The sequence below is a fragment of the Coregonus clupeaformis genome, chromosome 34, assembly GCF_020615455.1.
Source record: "Coregonus clupeaformis isolate EN_2021a chromosome 34, ASM2061545v1, whole genome shotgun sequence".
In the NCBI taxonomy this organism is placed as follows: domain Eukaryota; kingdom Metazoa; phylum Chordata; class Actinopteri; order Salmoniformes; family Salmonidae; genus Coregonus; species Coregonus clupeaformis.
Window position 1 is genome coordinate 37,920,361 of NC_059225.1, and position 23,273 is coordinate 37,943,633.

Below are 23,273 nucleotides of genomic sequence, written 5' to 3' on the forward strand. Positions count from 1 at the left end.
TTTTCATCAAGGATCTCCCAGTACTTTGCTCCGTTCATCTTTCCCTTGATCCTGACTAGGCTCCCAGTCCCTGCCTCTGAAAAACATCCCCACCACCATACTTCAACGTAGGGATGGTGCCAGGTTTCCTCCAGACGTGACGCTTGGCATTCAGGCCAAAGAGTTGAATCTTGGTTTCATCAGACCAGAGAATCTTGTTTCTCATGGGCTGAGAGTCTTTAGGTGCCTTTTAGCAAACTCCAAGCGGGCTGTTATGTGCCTTTTACTGAGGTGTGGCTTCCGTCTGGCCACTCTACCATAAAGCCCTAATTGGTGGAGTGCTGCAGAGATGGTTGTCCTTCTGGAAGGTTCTCCAATCTCCACAGAGGAAGTCTAGAGCTCTGTCGGAGTGACCATCGGGTTCTTGGTCACCTCCCTGACAGACCCTTCTCCCCCGATTTCTCAGTTTGGCCGGGCGGCCAGCTCTAGGAAAGAGTCTTGGCGGTTCCAAACTTCTTCCATTTAAGAATGATGAAGGCCACTGTGTTCTTTGGGACCTTCAATGGAGCATACATTTTTTTGGTACCCTTCCCCAGATCTGTGCCTCAACACAATCCTGTCTCGGAGCTCTACGGACAATTCCTTCGAGCTCATGGCTTGGTTTTTGCTCTGATGTGCACTGTCAACTGTGGGGCCTTATATAAACAGGTGTGTGCCAAATCATGTCCAATCAATTGAATTTACCACAGGTGGACTCCAATCAAGTTGTAGAAACATCTCAAGGATGATCAATGGAAACAGTATGCACCTGAGCTCAATTTGGAGTGTTGTTATATTTTATTTTATAAATGAGCAAAAATGTCCCTACCTGTTTTCGCTTTGTCAATATGGGGTATTGTGTGTAGATTGCAAAGGATTTTAAAAAAATGTAATCAATTTTAGAATAAAGCTTGCAACGTAGCAAAATGTGGAAAAGGTCATGGGATCAGAAAATGTTCCGAAGGCACTGTGTGTGTGTATGTATATGTGTGTGTATATGTAAATGTTTATATATATATATATATATATATATACTACCAGTCAAAAGTTTGGACACACCTACTCATTCAAGGGTTCTTTTTATTTTTTACATTGTAGAATAATAGTTAAGACATCAAAACTATGAAATAACACATATGGACTCATCCCAAACCATCTGAATTGGGTTGAGGTCGGGGGATTTTGGAGGCCAGGTCATCTGATGCAGCACTCCATCACTCTCCTTCTTGGTAAAATAGCCCTTACACAGCCTGGAGATGTGTTGGGTCATTGTCCTGTTGAAAAACAAATTATAGTCCCACTAAGCCCAAACCAGATGGGATGACGTATCGCTGTAGAATGCTGTGGTAGCCATGCTGGTTCAATGTGCCTTGAATTCTAAATAAATCACAGTGTCACCAGCAAAGCACCCCACACCATAACACCACCTCCTCCATGCTTTATGGTGGGAAATACACATGCGGAGATCATCCGTTCACCCACACCGCGTCTCAAAGACACTGCGGTTGGAACCAAAAATCTCAAATTTGGACTCCAGACCAAAGGACACATTTCCACCAGTCTAATGTCTATTGCTTGTGTTTCTTGGCCCAAGCAGGTCTCTTCTTCTTATTGGTGTTCTTTTAGTAGTGGTTTCTTTGCAGCAATTCGACCATGAAGGCCTGACTCACACAGTCTCCTCTGAACAGTTGATGTTGAGATGTGTCTGTTACTTGAACTGTGAAGTGTTTATTTGTGCTGCAATTTCTTAACTTATCCTCTGCAGCAGAGGTAACTCTGGGTCTTCCATTCCTGTGGCGGTCCTCATGAGAGCCAGTTTCATCATAGCGCTTCATGGTTTTTGCGACTGCACTTGAAGAAACTTCAACTTCAAGTTCTTGAAATTTTCCGTATTGACTGACCTTCATGTCTTAAAGTAATGATGGACTGTCGTTTCTCTTTGCTTATTTGAGCTGTTCTTGCCATATTATGGACTTGGTCTTTTACCAAATAGGGCTATCTTCTGTATACCCACCCCCCCCACCCCACCCTACCTTGTCACAACACAACTGATTGGCTCAAACGCATTAAGAAGCAAAGAAATTCCACAAATTAACTTTTAAGAAGGCACACCTGTTAATTGAAATGCATTCCAGGTGACTACCTCATGAAGCTGGTTAAGAGAATGCCAAGTGTGCAGAGCTGACATCAAGGCAAAGGGTGGCTATTTGAAGAATCTCAAATATATTTTGATTTGTTTAACACTTTTCTGGTTACTACATGATTCCATGTGTTATTTGATAGTTTTGATGTCTTCACTATTATTCTACAATGAAGAAAATAGTAAAACATCAAGAAAAACCTTTGAATGAGTAGGTGTGTCCAAACTTTGGTCTGGTACTTTATATATTAGTGCATGTTTGTCCGGGGCTGCAACAACAAATGTGTGCTGTTGGGGGTACTCAAGGACTGGCGTTGGTAACCGCTGCTGTAGGCCTATGGCTGCATTGGCGTTTCATGCCATTATCAGCTGGAAAATGGGGTTACATGGCTGATATCCTAAAAAAATAGTGACAATCAATTAAAACGAATTGGAGAGCTTATGACTGAACAAAAATATGTTCATTTGAGAGCACATCACAAACAGACAAATTAGAGACAATGCCCTTCCCCTCTTTATTGCAGGATTGTGATCTCTGATGAATAAACAACACTAGTTAATCTTGAATAATATTGAAGTTAACAAGTTTAAACACAACTTAAAAGAATCAACACTATTTCATATAATTTCAAAGTGTACAAGTAGGCTATTATTACTAAAGCATAATTTCAGGGGGGGGGGGCGGCAATGTCTACCAGAGGTGGCTAACCTCGCTCCACTGATCACTGATCCACTGGGTGAGCAGACTTCTGTTCGAGCCCAGCAATAGCACACTTGATTATTAACTAATTAGGTTTCATACATTGAATCAGTTGTGCTAGTGCTGGGCTGGAACAAAAGTGTGCACACCCAGCAGGGTTGGCCTGCTCCAGCTATAATAGGTTTATATATTGTGTGACTTTTTAAATATTATTTTTGTTTCACAAAATTTGATGTAACCCTATTCTCTTGGGACATTCATTGGGACCATCTGCAGACAGGGATTGACGGCTCTGTATCTGAGGACAGAAAACATCATAATGGAACAGGCTGCGTTATACTCAAATTAGACAGTCCTGAATATTATGTTACTATATGTCTCTGTCCTTAGTTTTTCTCGCTAGGGACTGGAACTAGAGAATAGTTTCATAATGTCCTCCCACAAAGGTACCTGCCCTATCCAGAGTAGCCTATTCTCCCTTCTTTGACAGCGCTAGCTAATCCATTCACCCCTCTTCCATGGCTATTAGCTAGAGAGCTACAAATGCATTTGGCGTTACAATGACAAATATATCAAGATGGAGAATTAGCTAGTATGAAGTTAGCAAGTTGGCAATTTATTTAATTCACTTAGCTAGTTATACAGTATGTAAAGTTAGCTAACTAGTGAACATTACGTTAGCAGCTCATTTGAGTTAGCCTGCACACTGTCTGTAGCAAGCTAGCTAGTAAATATATTTTCTTGAATAGGTTCTGCCTCTGTTTTCCCGGTCCTTTGAAAAACTAAATAATTGCTATCTTCCCGACGTTTCTGGTGGTAGGAAAATGCAGCCAGCCATGTGGAAGATTGGAGGACTTCCAACAGACTGAGTTTGGTATTCCAACATGGCGCCTAGTGTGGTTGCTAGGTGATTTGTGACTCAACTGCAAGCCCTCTAGATGGGTTGGTTGTTTAGCAACAAAATCGATGCATGCGCAACTATGGGGAAAAACAGAAAGGGTTGGCTTAGATTATTGACAACATGTAACCTATATTTAGTCTCCAATGTTGATTGAAAACAAATACATTTGCACAATGAGCAATTGTTTTACAGTTGTTGATTAGCTAGCTAGCGAATATTTTGCCATATTAGCATTGACATGAAATCAGTCAAAACACCTCAAAACAAGACATGGTATCAAGAACAAGATGAAACGGCAAATTAATATGTTTTATCATTGGGCCTACATTTTTAAAATGTTTTTATTAGCCTAACATTATTATAATTACCGTGCATCAAACACCATTTCCCCCAAAATAACAATATTTGCTTGCAATGCAATTAATGAACCACATTGAAATTGTGCGTACGCATGGTCTGAGCTGTGAGTGGAGCAGTTTTTCTGTATGAAAATGTGGTGACCGGCAGCATTTGATACATTTACCGGACCCAATGTAACCTGATTAAGGCGTCCACCCACGATGCTCAGAATGACCTTATGGTAGTTCATCTTAACAGAACATACATGTCAAGGATGCAATGACGTGTGTCCTTACTTTGAAGATGTTAGAATAACTGTCCACGTTTACTTTCCTCAGCCAACAAGTCGAGTAACGAACAACAAAGTCACTAGCATAGGCGGTGCGTGAGTTAAGTTTGGGAATTTTCACCATAATAATTCACCTTTTATAATGTATTCCATGCATCATTGCATTTGCAGACGTATGTAATGTGATGAGTAGATTGGATAGTTATAATTTAGGCTAATAATATAACTCAATCACTGTTTGCAAAAAATACCAATGCATGGATGAGCGTTTATACAGTAGAGGCCTGGGCTATAGGCTATATCAGATACGTTTCTTCTTTCTTTGCACAGGAAAAACACATTTCATGCAATTCTACTACACTTTATAAGACGAGACATTAGCAGAATCTTTTTTAAATGACAAATTACAGGGTAACCTACTTTGACACTGACAAACTGATCAATGAAAACAACGTTGTCCGTATAATTAGGGCAATGAGAAGGGGAGACACAAATAGAATATGACCATCTAAACTGGAAGAGGAAATGATTGTCCCCAAAAAACTTTTAAGTGGCACTGACCCAACAATGATAATGAATGTGCGCACTCACCGGGGATATGGCCGATGCTCTCTGCTGGTGCCAATAAGATAGGCTATAGGCCTACTGTTGTTCGCTCAATTAAGTTGAGAATTGTTATACCTAAAGGACAGATTAGTCTTTTCATTGTTCTCTCTTTACACAGAAGATATCCGCTAAACATAAACTGAACTAAAATATAAATGCAAACTGCAACAATTTCAAAGATTTTACTGAGTTACAGTTCGTATAAGGAAATCATTCAATTTAAATAAAATCATTAGGCCCTAATCTATGGATTTCACATGACTGGGAATACAGATATGCATTTGTTGGTCACAGATACCTTAAAAAAAAAGTGGGTGCGTGGATCAGAAGCAGTTAGTATCTGGTGTGACCACCATTTGTGTCATGCAGCGTGACATGTCTCCACATGATTGTGGCCTGTGGAATGTTGTCCCACTCTTCAATGGCTGTGTGAAGTTGCTGGATATTGGCGGTAACTGGAACACGCTGTTGTACACGTCGATCCAGAGCATCCGAAACATGCTCAATGGGTGACCTGTCTGGTATGTATGCAGGCCATGGAAGAAGTGCGACATTTTCAGCTTCCAGGAATTGTGTATAGGTCCTTGCGACATGGGGCCGTGCATTATCATGCTGAAACATGGAGGTGATGGCGGCGGATGAATGGCACGACACTGGGCCTCAGGATCTCGTCACAGTATCGCTGTGCATTCAAATTGCCATTGATAAAATGCTATTGTGTTCGTTGGCAGTAGCTTATGCCTGCCCATACCATAACCCCACCGCGACCATGGGGCCCTCTGTTCACAACGTTGACATCAGCAAACCGCTCACCCACACTACGCCGTACACGCTCTCTGCCAACTGCCCGGTACAGTTGAAACCAGGATTCATCCGTGAAGTGCACACTTCTCCAGCGTGCCAGTGGCCATCGAAGGTGAGCATTTGCCCACTGAAGTCGGTTACGACGCCGAACTGCAGTCAGGTCAAGACCATGGTGAGGATGACGAGCACGCAGATGAGCTTCCCTGAGAAGGTTTCTGTGCAGAAATTCTTCAAATGTGCAAACCCACTGTTTATCAGCTGTCCAGGTGGCTGGTCTCAGACGATCCCGCAGGTGAAGAAGCCGGATGTGGATAACCTGGGCTGGCGTGGTTACACGTGGTTGTGAGGCCGGTTGGACGTACTGCCAAATTCTCTAAAACGACATTATGGTAGAGCAAGTAACATTTTAAATTATCTGGCAACAGCTTTGGTGGACATTCCTGCAGTCAGCATGCCAATTGCTTGCTCCCTCAATTTGAGACCTCTGTGGCATTGTGTTGTGACTTAACTGCACATTTTTAGTGGCCTTTTATTTTCCCCAGCACAAGGTGCACCTGTGTAATGATCATGCTGTTTAACAATAGAACCGCCTGGCCTATCAGCCTATAAGTACCCGATAGAGAACGTTGAGAACATTGCCGGGCGTCGGAGAAGATGGCTGCCGTTTTACAGCCCTCTAACCAATTGTACTATTATGTGTGTTTTTCCGCGTTATTTGTAATTTATTTTGTACATAATGTTTCTGCCATCGTCTCTTATAACCAAAAAGAGCTTCTGGATATCAGGACAGCGATTACTCACCTCGTATTGGACGAAGATTTTTTCTTCAACGAGGCGGACGCGAAGGATATCCTACAGACACCCGACAAGGCCCAAATCCCCGTCATTCGCATGAGGAAGAGACGGAGATATCGTGGACGTAGGTCGGGGTGCCTTGTAAGGATCCGACGGCGAGCGAGTAAACTGCCGCTCCCATCAATCCTATTAGCCAATCTTCAATCATTTGAGAATAAATTGGATGACCTAAGATTACGGTTATCCTACCAACGGGACATTAAAAACTGTAATATCTTATGTTTCACCAAGTCGTGGCTGAACGACGACATGGACAACATACAGCTAGCGGGCTATGCGCTACATCGGCAGGATAGAACGGCTGACTCCGGTAAGACAAGGGGTGGCTGTCTGTGTATATTTGTAAACAACAGCTGGTGCACAAAATCAAATACTAAGGAAGTCTCGAGGTTTTGCTCGCCTGAGGTAGAGTATCTTATGATAAGCTGTAGACCACACTATTTACCAAGAGAGTTTTCATCTATATTTTTCATAGCTGTCTATTTACCACCACAAACCAATGCTGGCATTAAGATTGCACTGAATGAGCTGTATAAGGCCATAAGTGAACAGGAAAACACTCATCCAGAGGCAGCGCTCCTAGTTGCCGGGGACTTTAATGCAGGGAAACTTAAATCCGTTCTACCTAATTTCTACCAGCATGTTAAATGTGCAACTAGAGGGAAAAAAAACTCTAGACCACCTTTACTCCACACACAGAGACGCATACAAAGCTTTCCCTCGCCCTCCATTTGGCAAATCTGACCATAACTCTATCCTCCGATTCCTGCTTATAAGCAAAAACTGGAAGAACCAGTGACTCGGTTAATAAAAAAGTGGTCAGATGACGCAGATGCTAAGCTACAGGACTGTTTTGCTAGCACAGACTGGAACATGTTCCGGGATTCTTCAGATAGCATTGAGGAGTACACCACATCAGTCACTGGCTTCATCAATAAGTGCATCGATGATGTCGTCCCCACAGTGACCGTACGTACATACCCCAACCAGAAGCCATGGATTACAGGCAACATCTGCACTGAGCTAAAGAGTAGAGCTGCCGCTTTCAAGGAGCGGGACTCTAACCCGGACGCTTATAAGAAATCCCGCTATGCCCTCTGACAAACCATCAAACAGGCAAAGAGTCAATACAGGACTAAGATTGAATCGTACTACACCGGCTCTGACGCTCGTCGGATGTGGCAGGGCTTGAAAACTATTACAGACTACAAAGGGTAGCACAGCCACGAGCTTCCCAGTGACGCAAGACTTCCAGACGAGCTAAACCACTTCTATGCTCGCTTCGAGGCAAGCAACACTGAAGCATGCATGAGAGCACCAGCTGTTCCGGATGACTATGTGATCACGCTCTCCGTAGCCGATGTGAGTAAGACTTTTAAGCAGGTCAACATTCACAAGGCCGCAGGGCCAGACGGATTACCAGGACGTGTACTCCGAGCATGTGCTGACCAACTGGCAAGTGTCTTCACTGACATTTTCAACATGTCCCTAACTGAGTCTGTAATACCAACATGTTTCAAGCAGACCACCATAGTCCCCGTGCCCAAGGACACTAAGATAACCTGCCTAAATGACTACCGACCCGTAGCACTGACGTCTGTAGCCATGAAGTGCTTTGAAAGGCTGGTCATGGCTCACATCAACACCATTATCCCAGAAACGCTAGACCCACTCCAATTTGCATACCGCCCCAACAGATCCACAGATTACGCAATCTCTATTGCACTCCACACTGCCCTTTCCCACCTGGACAAGAGGAACACCTACGTGAGAATGCTATTCATTGACTACAGCTCAGCGTTCAACACCATAGTGCCCTCAAAGCTCATCACTAAGCTAAGGATCCTGGGACTAAACACCTCCCTCTGCAACTGGATCCTGGACTTCCTGACGGGCCGCCCCCAGGTGGTAAGGGTAGGTAACAACACATCTGCCACACTGATCCTCAACACGGGGGCCCTCAGGGGTGCGTACTCAGTCCCCTCCTCTACTCCCTGTTCACCCATGACTGCATGGCCAGGCACGACTCCAACACCATCATTAAGTTTGCCGACGACACAACAGTGGTAGGCCTGATCACAGACAACGATGAGACAGCCTATAGGGAGGAGGTCAGAGACCTGGCCGTGTGGTGCCAGGATGACAACCTCTCCCTCAACGTGACCAAGACAAAGGAGATGATTGTGGACTACAGGAAAAAAAAGAGGACTGAGCACGCCCCCATTCTCATCGACGGGGCTGTAGTGGAACAGGTTGAGAGCTTCAAGTTCCTTGGTGGTCCAAACACACCAAGACAGTCGTGAAGAGGGCACGACAAAGCCTATTCCCACTCAGGATACTGAAAAGATTTGGCATGGGTCCTCAGATCCTCAAAAAATTATACAGCTGCACCATCGAGAGCATGTTGACTGGTTGCATCACCGCCTGGTATGGCAACTGCTTGGCCTCCGACCGCAAGGCACTACAGAGGGTATTGCGTACGGCCCAGTACATCACTGGGGCCAAGCTTCCTTCCATCCAGGACCTCTATACCAGGCGGTGTCAGAGGAAGGCCCTCAAAATTGTCAAAGACTCCAGCCACCCTAGTCATAGACTGTTCTCTCTGCTACCGCACGGCAAGCGGTACCGGAGTGCCAAGTCTAGGTCCAATATACTTCTCAACAGCTTCTACCCCCAAGCCATAAGACTCCTGAACAGCTAATCATGGCTACCCAGACTATTTGCCCCCCCCACCCCATCTTTTTACGCTGCTGCTACTCTGTTAAATATTTATGCATAGTCACTTTAACTCTACCCACATGTACATATTACTTCAACTACCTCAACTAGCCGGTGCCCCCACACATTGACTCTGCACCGGTACTCCCCTGTATATATAGCCACCCTACACCCTTCTGCTCTTTTTTTCTCAACAATTTTTTGTTTTATTTTACTTTTTTATTAAAAATAAATGCACTGTTGGTTAAGGGCTGGAAGTAAGCATTTCACTGTAATGTCTGCACCTGTTGTATTCGGCGCATGTGGCCAATAAAATTTGATTTGATTTGAGATGCATATCAACCCGCAAGGTGCGCAAACATATGCACCAACGCTTGATAAATAGTGCGTAAACTATTGTGAAGGATTAATTGCATGAAGAAATATATCAATATAAAAAAGAACAATAGTTCTTTGTTTAGAGTAAAGGATATGTTTTGTATAATTCTACAAAGTCCTAGAAAAAACATAGGCCTATGGCCTATTTTCGTTTCCCTTACAATAAAAACAATATTGTAATCCATTTGATCAACTTTATCTGTAGATTCGATTAGTAATAGTTATAGTAATTAAAGTCCAGTTACAGCTTCTTTTGACAAAGTAGAAATGAAAAAGATGATGATGATGATAAAACCAGCCAGGTGCGCAGGTGCATGAACAATTCTAAAGGATGAATTGCATAAAGAAATATTCTTGGTAGTATATTCATGAGAAAATATATAAAAACAGTATTTTGTTGATTGTATCGTACACTGTGTTGTGCCCTTACACCCGTGCCTTTACGCATGAATCAATATCGTCTTCTCTTTACGCTTCTGGTCCACAGTCAGCACCCAGTTTAAGGGCTTGGTGTAAGCAAACCCCACAAACAAATCGGTTGCACTGCACACACTTTTCATGGGCCTTGTTTCGTATGCACCTGCCGCAGGTGTCACATAATCTTTCAAGTGGTTGCGTGGCATGGTCTCTGGGAAAAAGTCCACCCCATACCTATCAGACCAAATTGACTCCACATCATGCTTTTTCCGCCGTATGCCCGGCGGACATACAATGTGCAATAAATGCCTTGAGTTCATCCATAGACATGTCCCATGTACTGTTTTATTTTCTGTGCGCATGAGCGACAGTACAATCTCTGATATGCTGCAACATCTGCATGTCACAAACTCGTCACTCTTTTTTTAAAACCCAAACTGTGCCATCCCTCCCAGACTCCTATCTCGCCGTGGCAGTTGGGATCACTGTCTCAGGAGGCGGAGGCTCAAAGTCAACATCAGAATCAGATGAAGACTCTTCATCAGCAACGTCGATTTCAAGCTCAATATCCGATCCTCCATCTGACTCCAACTCATCTAAATTCTGTAGCATTTGCAATGCTGTCAGTGCATCCATTTGTTTGGTTCGGCTTGCCATTTGACTCTCCCAAGGAGAAATTATATACAGTTTCCAGCCTTTCATAATAAAATAGACTACCCACAATTCATTACACTATTGTTCTAAATTCAATCACCCTCATCATTCAGATCAAATTCAATCACCCTCTTCATCATGCTCAGCATTCAGTTCATTGAAGTCACATGCCTGAAAACAGTGCAAGTTACATCGCTATAATAACTATAACATTAATCTGAGATATTGTCATCATAATTTATCTGGAATTACAAAATATAATACACACCATGTCATTCTCTATTCTATCATTCCTGTAACAAAGCAACCCATTTTTAGAGTAGTCCTCCAGTACATTGAAGTTTCATTCTTTCTGTTCTGACAATCAGCCAAATGTTAGCCTGGTATTTGATCTGTTTGTATAGCCAACTGCTATGTACAGCCAACTCCTAACATGGCATGACAACAAGAATACAGTAGGAGTTGGCAAGTCAGCATAAACAGATCTGGGACCAGGCTAGCCAAATGTAATTTCTCTTAACAGGCAATGTTCACTTGCCTGTCCTGTGTGTGTGTGTCCTGTTACCTCTAGTCTTAACATCTGGCACATAATAACTGCACCATTGGCAGAAAATAGCCTAATATTCATTTTTTGAATTTTGTCCAAGTGTTTCTTGCACAGAGATTGAGATCCGCTGTCCAACTTTCAGAACTCAAACTCTTCTGTTGGATTTATCTATAGGTTTGCGCATGTGCAAACAGGATTTATTTAAAATGATAAACTGGGTGGTTTGAGCCCTGAATGCTGATTGGTTGAAAGCTGTGGAATATCAGACCGTGTATGACAAAAAACAATGTTTTACTGTTTTAATTAAGTTGGTAACCAGTTTATAATAGCAATAAGGCACCAGTGTTAATACTAATTGTAATTATTTTGCACTATAGCCTATTTATTGCCTTACCTCCATAACTTGCTACATTTGCACACACTGTATATATATTTTCTGTTGTCTTTTTTGACTATGTTTTTTACCCCATATGTAACTCTGTGTTGTTGTTTTTATCGCACTACTATGCTTTATCTTGGCCAGGTCGCAGTTGTAAATGAGAACTTGTTCTCAACTGGCTTACCTGGTTAAATAAAGTTGAAATAAAAAATAACAATAAATAAAACCTCAGGGGTTTGTGGTATATGGCCAATATACTATGGCTAAGGACTGTATCCTAAGAACAGCCCTTAGCCTTGGTGTATTGGCCATATAGCCTACCACACCTCCTCGGGCCTTATTGCTTAATCATTGCAGTCAAACAAATTAAATCGACATCCATTGATGGAACATGATCTGGCGAGTTTAATAAGGACAAATTATATTTTCTTTTGAGATATTCTTAAGCTCACAATAATTGTTATTTTGATGGAAAACCTCATTTTGCTTCTTAGCCTATGTTACAAATTACGCCGATATTCCTTAATTTGCTATAACGTTATGGAAAAAGTGTTTTTTGGATAAATGTGGCAAGTCATCTCTTGCTGAAATTGGGCTTGTTTTCAGGCCTTGTGGACGTGTTTTGAGACATCAGTGGGCTATACATTTTAGCTAGACCTGGCAACCCTGCTTGTGAGGTTGTGATTGTCCCTCAGCCCTGTAGGCAGCCTCCACAACATGTTGTCCAGTCTCTCCAGCCCCTGCTTGTCCTTGTCAGAGTGGGGACAGATTCTATTGACTACCTGTTGTCGTGACGTGACTTACTTTAATGTATGACTGTTATTTATCAAATCACCTAACTATGTTTAATTGTCACTCAATTAAATTTAATCATGTAACAATTAACTCATTAGGAATTTGGGGCACCACAGAAGAAGTTGTTTAACGAGTTACCATCACCCAAATTAAACTCTTAGAAGATATATGTTATATATCGATAACAGTCACTTATCAAATAATTACCTCTTATCAGTCTCATTCTGAACGTCGCATAATCCATGAACCTGCAAGAACCCTAACCTTATTGATGAATCAGCAATACACAAATTGCCTTAATTATTTATTTACTAACTAAATAATAACACAATACAAACACACAGGTTATTGATTACTAACATAATACAATGAAAACAGATACCTAGTGGACTGGACTAACAATAGCATAAATGCTTGGGTAGGAGGGTCAGAGTGGAAGGGAGAGACAGAGATTCAAACTATCGTGGTTACTTTGGAGTCTATGCTCACAGTAATCATAATACTTATGCACCCTAATAACACTAATTCGTTTAGAAATGCAACATGTATTTACGTGTAGCTGTCCTCGATAGTTGAGTTGATGATGTAGGACTCTGGTTTGCCCACCAGAGATCACAATGTCCTTGGTAGAGTTTCTGGTCGTAGTAGTGGTTAGCACGGATACTTCAGATGTACCAGCGGTTGTCTAAGAGGAATTGTCCTCTCCTCTCGTGTCTTTAGTGAAAGTTCTCTAGACGACTATACATGCCAGCTGCAGACTGAAATGATAAGGTCTAGTGCATTGTCTTCTTCACCTCATGTAGAGGTTGAGAGTTTCAGAGTTTCTCCATTTCAAACGTGTGGACTAACGTCTCACGTTTTCTGGTCTTGTAGAAATTCAACCATTTAACAACGTTTGGCTCACGCTTCACGTCTGCTAGTCTTCCTTTGGTAATGGAGTTGTAGTTTTAAACCTTTTTGTAACGTTTAGCTCACGCGTCACGCTTCTTGGTCTGTAGGGTTTCAACTATTTGCAACGTTTAGCTCACGCTTCACGCCTGCTGGTCTAAAGGTTGATTTGTTTTTCAAGGCTTTTTATGCACTCCGGGTAAAAGGGGCGTTCCATCATGTTTACACAATCTCTGATGTCACTCGGGACGTGGCTAGTCACTGTGCATAGTTTATATGAAAAACTATTATCTCATTAGAAGACTAAAATCACATTCCTATCTTCACCAAAATACTCATACTTAATCATATATTTTATACAACATTTAGATGTAAACTTGATAGATAGAATATGTACACTTTCCGTATTACAGTTATTACTTGATACCATCCTTAATGACATCACAAAATAATAAACAATATGACATGATTATTCTTTAGATCCCCACTGACCATTTCCCACATTCTTTTAAGTAGGAATATTGTTTCATTATCCACTTTTGGATGTTGGAGTCTTGGCGGGAAGACTTCCTTTGTCTCACAGAGAAATTATTTCTTCCCATACTAGAGACCAAAGGAGTTATTTTATGCAAACTATTTATGACTGGCTGTTAAGTGATAAAACTGGCCCCCAGGAAAGGGGGTGTTCAAACCTTTGCCTAGCAGGAATGTTTGATCCTCAACCTATGAGGGCAAGTCATGACACTGTCTTCATGTGTCCTCCTCACGAAGGTCTGAGAGCTGGCAGTCCACCACAGTATCCTACAGAGAAAGCGAGGGCAAAATAGTTTTAAAAAACATAGACCTAATTTATACACTGAGTGTATAAAACATTAGGAACACCTTCCTAATATTGAGTTGCAACCCCTTTTGCCCTCAGAACAGCCTCAATTTGTCGGGGCATAGACTCTACAAGGTGTCGAATGCGTTCCACAGGGATGCTGGCACATGCTGACTCCTATGCTTCCCACAGTTGTGTCAAGTTGGCTGGATGTCCTTTAGGTGGTGGACCATTCTTGATTCACACGGGAAACTGTTGAATGTGAAAAACCCAGCAGCGTTGCAGTTCTTGACACACTCAAACCGATGCGCCTGGCCCCTACTACCATACCCTGTTCAAAGGCACTTAAATATTTTATCTTGCCCATTCAACCTCTGAATATACAATCCATGTCTCAAGGCTTAAAAATCCTTCTTTAACCGGTGTCCTCCCCTTACATTTACATTTACGTCATTTAGCAGACGCTCTTATCCAGAGCGACTTACAGTTAGTGCATACATTATTCTTTTTTATTTTCATACTGGCCCCATCTACACTGATTTGAAGTGGATTTAACAAGTGACATCAATAAGGGATCATAGCTTTCACCTGGTCAGAGCAGGTGTTCCTATTGTTATGTACACTCAGTTTAAATCATGTTTTGTCAGTGAAATTATTTATTTTACAGGGTCAGCCATAGTAGTATGGCGCCCCTGGAGCAAATTAGGGTTAAGTGCCTTGCTCAAGGGCACATCGACAGATTTGTTTACCTTGTCGGCTCGGGTGTTCGTACCAGGGAATCATAAATGGAAGGGAATTGTTATTATCCAAAGCTACTAGTTTTCAATCTGATTGCAAGGTGACAGTTGCATTTTTAGATAGTTAGCTAATAATATGGGGATCAACATTTGACTAGTAAAATAGCCGGCTACTGTAGCTAGCGGTCCAATTTCCCTTCATTCCGCTGGCTGGCTAGCTAGCTAGCTAGCTACAAGCCAGTTTGTTTTAGCTCTAGCTAGCAAATAGTTACCTAATGACAAATACTCTTCAAAATGTTTATGATCATTTTATTTTATACAGTTATCAAAGAAAACATTATCATCAAAAAGCCAAAATAAGAGCTAAATCAAGAGTAACAGTCTAGCTACCACATTAGGAAACTTAGCTAGCTCACTAGCAATCTAGCTAACATTATAGTGCAAAAGACCAGAGCCTTGTGAGTCACTCACTGTTGTGCAGCATGTGCCAGGTGATCTAATTACAGTATGGAATTCACAACTAAATGTTTGCCAGCTAGGTATCTTAACATTTCTCAGTTAACTGTCTAAAATGTGCTAAATGCTCTGCAGTGCATTTGGTTTGCTAATTTAGTAGCAAGTTAGCTGTCTAGCTAAGTTAGCTGTCTAGCTAAGTGGTTAGCTTCTTCCAAAATCAAGCATTTGCTTGGTAACAGTAGAGAATCCCCCCCCCCTGGAGCAAGAGCCTTGCTGGCTAATATTTGTTTTGTGCATGCAGCAAACTGTGAGTAACATCTTTGACTTACTTGTATAGTTTAGGTCAGAATGTTCGCAATGCGCTCGTTAGCATTAAGTTAGCATTCTCTATGGGATGTTACATGTACTTGTTAGCATTGCTAGCCTTCGGATTACAGAGTATCAGTGGGGTTTGAAAACAGCGGCCCTTGTGTTCAGTGCCGGTATTACCGAATATCCCGGTATGGCACAAGGTCTGTATGACGGTATGACAATCTGAATACCACCCAAGCCTACATTGCAGGTTTATCGTAACAACTTTTGAGGATTTTAAATTTAGTGGTTGTCATCTTGAAAGTTGTTTTCGCGTGGGGTCTCAAAAAGCAAAATTGGCATAAGCTGAATTAAATGCAAGGCTTTGAAAATAAAAAGTATATTATATTTCCCAGAGATACGCTTGTTTTTGTGAGAAATCTCAGAAGAAGAACAGGAATTTCGAATTAATATGAAGTGTGTACTAAAATATGAAAATACTACGTCATGTCTCAAAATTGATATCCATCTTACCTCTATATTGTTTTATGTGCTGCGGATTCGAGAAGAAAGATGACGAGTTCAACGGGAAAGTGAGCCAGTCAGGTAACCAGTAGCTTAATTCTTGCATAGAATCCAGCTTTGCTAATTCTGGCTGTCCTACAAGGGTAAAAACTAACTTTTGAATGGATTATGATAGAGGTTTTTCTTAGAAGATCATCTGCACAATTATTTTACCCATTGGTCAAAATATGTGTTTTTGATTGGACACCCTACCTGTTAGCGAACAATGTTAGCTAGCTAGCTCTCTCACCAGGTGTCAAAAATTCATTTTCAGAGTCATCTTAAACAATCGGAAAAATAATAACGAACATGAAAATGAATTGTATAAAGTTTCCTACCTTAAAGGAAAACTTCAATTTTTCTACTTCATATTCATAATCTCCAGCACCACCCCAACATATGTGAAAACTGTGCATTTCTATGTTTTGTAGTAAAAAAGAGAGGAAGATAAGTATTTCCAATGACACTGGTGTGCATTGTGATTTTGACCAATTTTGTGAGTAGGCATTCCCTACTAATTGGTTGATGTCATTGGAGAAACTTTTTTTTACTACGAAACATAGTGCTGGAGATGATGAATATGTTGAAGAATTGTGAAATTTCCCTTTTAAAATTGTTATCTTGATCTTGATAATGGAGCTGTCAAAGTTGTGAGAAACCTGTCAGATCGACTGGAGTGGAGGCACCTCCCTTTGGCAGCATTCAATCTGTCTTCGTGCCAAAACTCAGTCCTGCCATGACACAATGGCGTCAGTCGTTACTATGACAATTCAAGATTGCGCTGACCATACCTCAAACAGCCTCAAATAAACGCTGTTCAAGATCAAAGTACTAAAAATATTTATGTTTCTATCTTAAATGCACGTTTTAGTATTAGTGGATCGAATAGATCTCTTTGCTTAGCTTTACTTCCATTCCCCTTGAAGCTGCCTCAATATTTGTAGCTATAGGTGGTAATATCTCTCTTGGAATTGAACCTTCGTCATTATTGTGAAATAATTGTAAAGGTACAATTTTTAATGGAGAAAGCTGATCCGAGAGCAGCCCTGCCTTTCTTTCGGTCCTCTCAGTATCGACATGCACCAACGATGCACTTATGAACGATCTCTCTACATGGTGTTTTGGGAAACGCATGTGACATTTTTATAGGAACGATGCATCATTTAAAACACTCATAAGCTTAAAGTAACTGTCCAGTGAAAATCTCACTTTTTAAAAGTTAATATTCTGTTAACTCTTAACCAAATAATGTTTTTGACTTGTCCTACAGTATACTCTTTGTAGCCAAAGCTTACATTTGAGAAAAAAACACCTTCAGAAACCCCACCTCAAACTTGTATCTCAAACAGACAGTTTCAAAAATGCTTGCCATTTCCTCATAGAACATGTCATGTTGGCTCATTGGCTGAGCAGGCCAATCAGCGGTCCACTCACATGAATACTTTTAATGACCGGTATACGCCCACAGCATTCTGTTGTTGGGGTATACCATTCCAACACAGAATAGCTGCTTTTTAATATACTTAATTACCATTTTTTGGAAGGAAAGCTATTTAATTATAGGATATATTTAATTTAAATCTGGAAACACTGGTAAGTTCCATCTCTTTCGGTAAACCGGGCACTGGTGTGTTGAATTTGGCCAATTAGCCCACTGTTTGATGAAGTGATTGAATCAGATGTGATGGTTGACACAACCCTGCAGTTGCCTACCTGCGGCACTCCAGGAACAAGTCAATAAATATTGTTTGAAAAAACAATGTTACTGTTTCGAGGTGGTAACACTTGTGGTAATGTTCAGTAAACATTTAGTATTTGAGATTACCTTAAGCTCATACAGTGTCAGTGTGGAACAAGTGGAGGCTGATTTTCATTCCCGTTCTGTGTGTGATTTTATTTCAGGAGAGCGAGGACATGTCCTAGATAACTTCTGTCCACCCTGGAGGCAGCGCTCAGCTTTATTATCATGTGAGCATCAGCACATATCACAGGAGAAGCGGGCAAAGTGTCAGGGACATTACAAAAGCTAGCTGGCTAACCAGTCGTGGTTGTGACGTTTGAAGGGCAAAATGAGTCGGGAGAGGGAAACGTTGTTGGACGAAATTGAACTGAGTTTATATAATTTAACTGAGGACAATTTACATTACTTGTGCGAACGTTGTGGAATAGGGGGCAAGGATGGATCAGAAGTCAAAGGAAAGAGTCAACGCTCATTGCGGCGTATAGTAGGGGAGTATTGTGAAAATGTAATTCTAATGGATTCAGAGGACCAGGGAATCTCTCAGCTACTCCAACTGAAAGAAGACATCAAAGGACTACAGAAAGATGCTAGCAGTGTGCCTACAAGTCCCAGCCAGTCAGCAACAGTGGAGGTGGACAGTTCACAAGCAAGCTGCAATGGTGAACAGAATGAGGAGGGAGGGGCTTGGTTACCCAACAACAGGCAGTTGGCAGATCCAGCTCCAGAGTGGCTCATTATACCACAGCAGAGGGAGTCACTGGGTCCTGATTGTGACAGTGGAGCCCAGTCGGTACAGCAGGATGCAACAGTGCTGCTGGAGGACTGCAGGTTTATGCTCGGGCAAAGATTCAACGTCAAAGTGGAAAAGGAGGAGGATGTGATTTCGGTCTTTGCCAATGCAGGTATGAATAGAACAGATTTGTATTCAAGATCCACTACAAGTGGTAATGACATCACATTGGACATGAGAGCACAATTTATATTATCATGCAAAGTTGATATAGTGGAAGAAGTGGAAGGTGCTTAACCAACGTGAGTTGAGGTGCAACCACCAAAAAATTAGCATTGAAAAGGAAAAAGCGCAAACTCGCTCACCATTTAAAAACATATTTTATTTAAACAGTTATTAAAAGCTTGATGTTTCAGCCTTCATCAATGGCCTTGATGTTCAGATGAAGTCCATTGAATAAGGATGAAACATCAAGCTTTTAATAAAACGTTTTTAATTGTGAGCGAGCTTTGCACCTCTTCCTTTCCGAAGTTGATATAGTGTAACTTGTTGCAGCTACTGACATGTTTTTCTGTTGTCATTCGTACAGGAGTGTGTCCTGAGTCCTCAGACTCATCAGTGGAGGCATTGTCTACATCAGGCGATCAGCAACACCAGGAAGTTGACAAAGGAAAGAGATCTCACCGCAGCCCTCAACGTAAGAAGAGCTCCACAAAACAATCACACCCTCAACGACACATGCAGACACAGTCTGGAAAGACGTCTTCCCACTGTTCAGATAGCGATGAAGGTTTCTCTTCTGTGAGTTCTTACCAATGCCCTGAATGTAAGAAGAGATTCTCTAGCAATGCAGGTCTTCAAAAACACATGCGAATACATAGTGGTGAGAGGCCTTTCCAGTGCTCAAAGTGTGACAAGAGTTTCATAAATAGTTCAAATCTTTATCAACACCTGCCAGTGCACTCTGGAGAGAAGCCTCACCACTGCTCTGACTGTGGGCGAACTTTCTCTACAGCGCGGTATTTAACTAAACACAAGCGGCTACATTCAGGGATTAAGCCTTTCTGTTGCCATCAGTGTGACAAGAGGTTCATCAGATCAGACCAGTTAAAAGTTCATATGATGGCACATACTGGGGAGCGGCCTTACCAATGTGGTCAATGTGAGAAAAGTTTTAAAATGAAGTCAAATCTTAAAGACCACCTGTTATTACACGAGGTAGAGATGTCTCACCACAGCCCTGACTGTGATCAAAGTTTCTCCATTGTAGAAACTTTAAAGGAACACTTGCGGTTACACACGGGAGAGAAACCTTTCCACTGTCTGCAATGTGACAAGAGGTACAATAGGTCAGATGAGTTAAAAGATCATATGATGACTCATACTGAGGAGCAGCCTGATAGTTCTGCTAATAGGTCACCAAGTTCCAGACACGTAGAACAAGAATGTCAGGAAATATCACATGCGGTCGAAAAAAGTTCAGATCTTATTCAACACCTGCAAGTAAATTCTGGAGAGAAGCCTTTCCACTGTCTGCATTGCGAGAATAGGTACAGTACTTCAGAGGAGTTGAAAGAACATATGAAGACTCATGCTGAGGAGCAGCCTGATTCTGAGAATAGATCAAGTTCCAGAAATGTAGAAAAACAATGTCAAGAGATGGCCCATACTGTCGAAAAACCTGACCGTAGGCTTGACTGTGGAACAGAATTTGGTCAACAAGACAACCTGACAGAACACCAGCAAACACACACTGGGGAAAACCCAACACACCCTAGGAAAAAGCCTCACCACTGCCCTGAATGTGGGAAAAAATACCATAGTGCTTCACATTTCAAAGAACACCTACGTTCACACACTGGTGAGAGACCTTACCAGTGTTCTCAGTGTGCGAAGACTTTCACAAAACAAATACATCTTAAGCGGCATGTGTACTCACACACTGGAGAGAAACTTTACCATTGTGAAAATTGCAATTTATATTTCCTAAATGCAATGGAATTGAAAAGACACAAGCACACTGGAAAGAATCCTCACCAATGCTCTGTCTGTAGTGTTCGTTTCCCTTTATTAGAAGATCTAAAAGCACATGAAAGGATTCACACAGAAGAGAATCCTCACCACTGCTCTGACTGCGGGCGAAATTTTTCTACAGCAGGTTGTTTAAAGAAACACAAGCTGTTACATTCAGGAGAGAAACCTTTCCACTGCAAACAGTGTGATAAACGGTACACCAGAGCTGACCAGTTAAAAGATCATTTGAAAATACATTCTGATGAGAAGCCTTACCAATGCCCTGTTTGTGAGAAGAAATTCCATGATTCTAGCAAATTAAAAGTTCACCAGAGAGCAGTGCATACAGCATCTTCTTACATTTGCTCTGACTGTGGAAAGAGCTTTACTCTGCTGGGCAACCTTAACGCCCACCAGCGAACTCACACTGGGGAAAAGCCTCACCAGTGCCCCATCTGTGAAAAGAGATACTCAAAACGATCACATCTTAAAGAACATGTGCGTATACACACTGGTGAGAAACCTTACCAGTGCTCTCAGTGTGAAAAGACTTTCACAACACAAACAGGTCTTAACCATCACCTGTATACACACACAGGAGAGAAGCCCCGTCACCACTGTCCAGACTGTAACGAAAGTTTTAAATCTTGGAGACCCTTTAAGAGACATAGACAACAACACACTGGAGAGAAGCCTCACCTGTGCGCTAACTGTGGTCTTACCTTCCTTATAGAAGAAGATCTAAAAGCACACGAAAGGACTCACACTGGAGAGAAGCCTCACCACTGTTCTGACTGCGGGAAAGGTTTCTCTTCAGAAGGGAATTTGAAAAAACACAAGCGGTTACATACTGGAGAGAAGCCTTTTCACTGTAAGCATTGTGATGAGAAGTTCACAAGATCAGATCGGTTGAAAGTTCATATGATGTCACATAATGGAGAGAAACCGTACCAATGTCCTGAATGTGAGAAAAGCTACAATAATTCCACGCAATTGAAAAATCATCAGAGAATAATACATAGACAAGAAAAACCGTACCTTTGCTCTGACTGTGGAAAGAGCTTTGGTAAACTAGGCAACCTTACAGACCACCAGCGAATGCACACTGGGGAAAAGCCTTATGTCTGCCCTGAGTGTGGGAAACAGTTTAGCCACGGAAAACACTTAAAGATACATCAGCGGGAACATACCGGAGAAAAACCGTATCAATGTCCTGACTGTGAGAAATGTTTCACCCGGGTAGATTATCTAAAAACACACCAGGTTACGCATAGGCCTCCTCACATGCGCTCTACTGGAGATAAACCCTATCGCTGCTCTGACTGTGGGAAGCGTTTCAGGCAGATTTCTGGCCTTCGAGTACATCAGCAAACCCACACTGGAGAGTCTCCTTATGACTGTACTGGATATGAAAAGAGTTTTGTAAACCTGTAAAATCTAAAGATACACAAGTGCATACTGGTGAGAAGCCATACCACTGCTTTGACTATGTGATTAATGCAATTGGGAACCTTTGAGACACCAGGTCACAAAACACAATCATTGTCCTATCTGAATAGCCTCGTATGATGGCCTGAACATGGATAAGGAGTGGTAATTATTACTATACTACCATATTTAGACTTTTGCTTTGCTACCATGCTTAGATCACATTTGTAGTTGGCATGTGAATATACTGTTTAGTTAAAATAGGATGATGTGCAATCACAATCGATAAGCTACCAGTCTCTTACTCAATTGTAACTTGTTTTGTCTTGAAGTGGTTTAAATGTCTGTTTGGTCAATTATTCCGATGTCAGATAATAAAGATAATTTTCCTTGTATTATAGGGACAGATCTAGGGATGTAGTCTCCCATTGATGTCAATCAATGATTGTAAATGTCTCAATTGTGCACACTTGTCTCAACTCTGAATCTGCCTCCTGTCTGATCAAATTTCTCTAAGAAGCCTGTTATTTTCACCAACAGATGGCAGTGTTGACTAGCTTTGACCACATCATCTGAACATATCCTCACTGAAAAACACCCAACCATTTATGTTTAAACCTCATTGATAGCACATTTACGGCCTCATCTGCTATGATATTGATGATAACTTGATATATTTGATATATATTTTGTTTGGGATTATAACCAATAGGCTTCTAAGCAGAGAGGAAAATACAATGTATTTGCCTGACAAATTCAGATAGAACTGAATGAATAAACTTGAACTATTTACACAGTTCAAGTCAGTCACATTTGATGGGTCCATAACATGTTCAAATAATCTTAAAAACCGTAACACTCAGGAATCCATACTATGTGCCTCAGTTGGGCCCTCTGTCTCATATATCATGTTTACATTATGCCCTTATACCTGAAAGCAGGCAGGCGACTTCCAGAGGAGGAGTATTGAGGAGGCTTTCTCTAGTCCAGTAGGGTATGCCTCTGCATCTCATCAGAACTCATTAGTGCTCCATAAGGTTTAGGTGAGGGAACAGCAGCCGGGGT

At 41.6% G+C, this 23,273-nt stretch overlaps 1 protein-coding gene across 5 annotated transcripts in view; it reads left to right on the forward strand.

Annotated features, from left to right (window-relative positions):
- The window catches only part of LOC121539644 (zinc finger protein 271), a 29,702-nt gene extending 7,082 nt beyond the window's left edge, over positions 1 to 22,620 (forward strand). For 4 of the 5 annotated variants that reach the window (XM_041848301.2, XM_045210572.1, XM_041848304.2 and 1 more), the window contains 2 exons: positions 18,199 to 18,939; positions 19,357 to 22,620. In XM_041848301.2, the coding sequence (XP_041704235.2) occupies positions 18,366 to 18,939; positions 19,357 to 22,214 (3,432 nt within the window). In that variant the 5' untranslated portion in view covers positions 18,199 to 18,365 and the 3' untranslated portion in view covers positions 22,215 to 22,620. Of the gene's footprint in view, positions 1 to 16,301; positions 16,339 to 18,198; positions 18,940 to 19,356 lie in introns of all 5 variants that reach the window. The other variant, XM_041848302.2, reaches the window with a different exon arrangement.
- Positions 22,621 to 23,273: the final 653 nt, after the last annotated feature.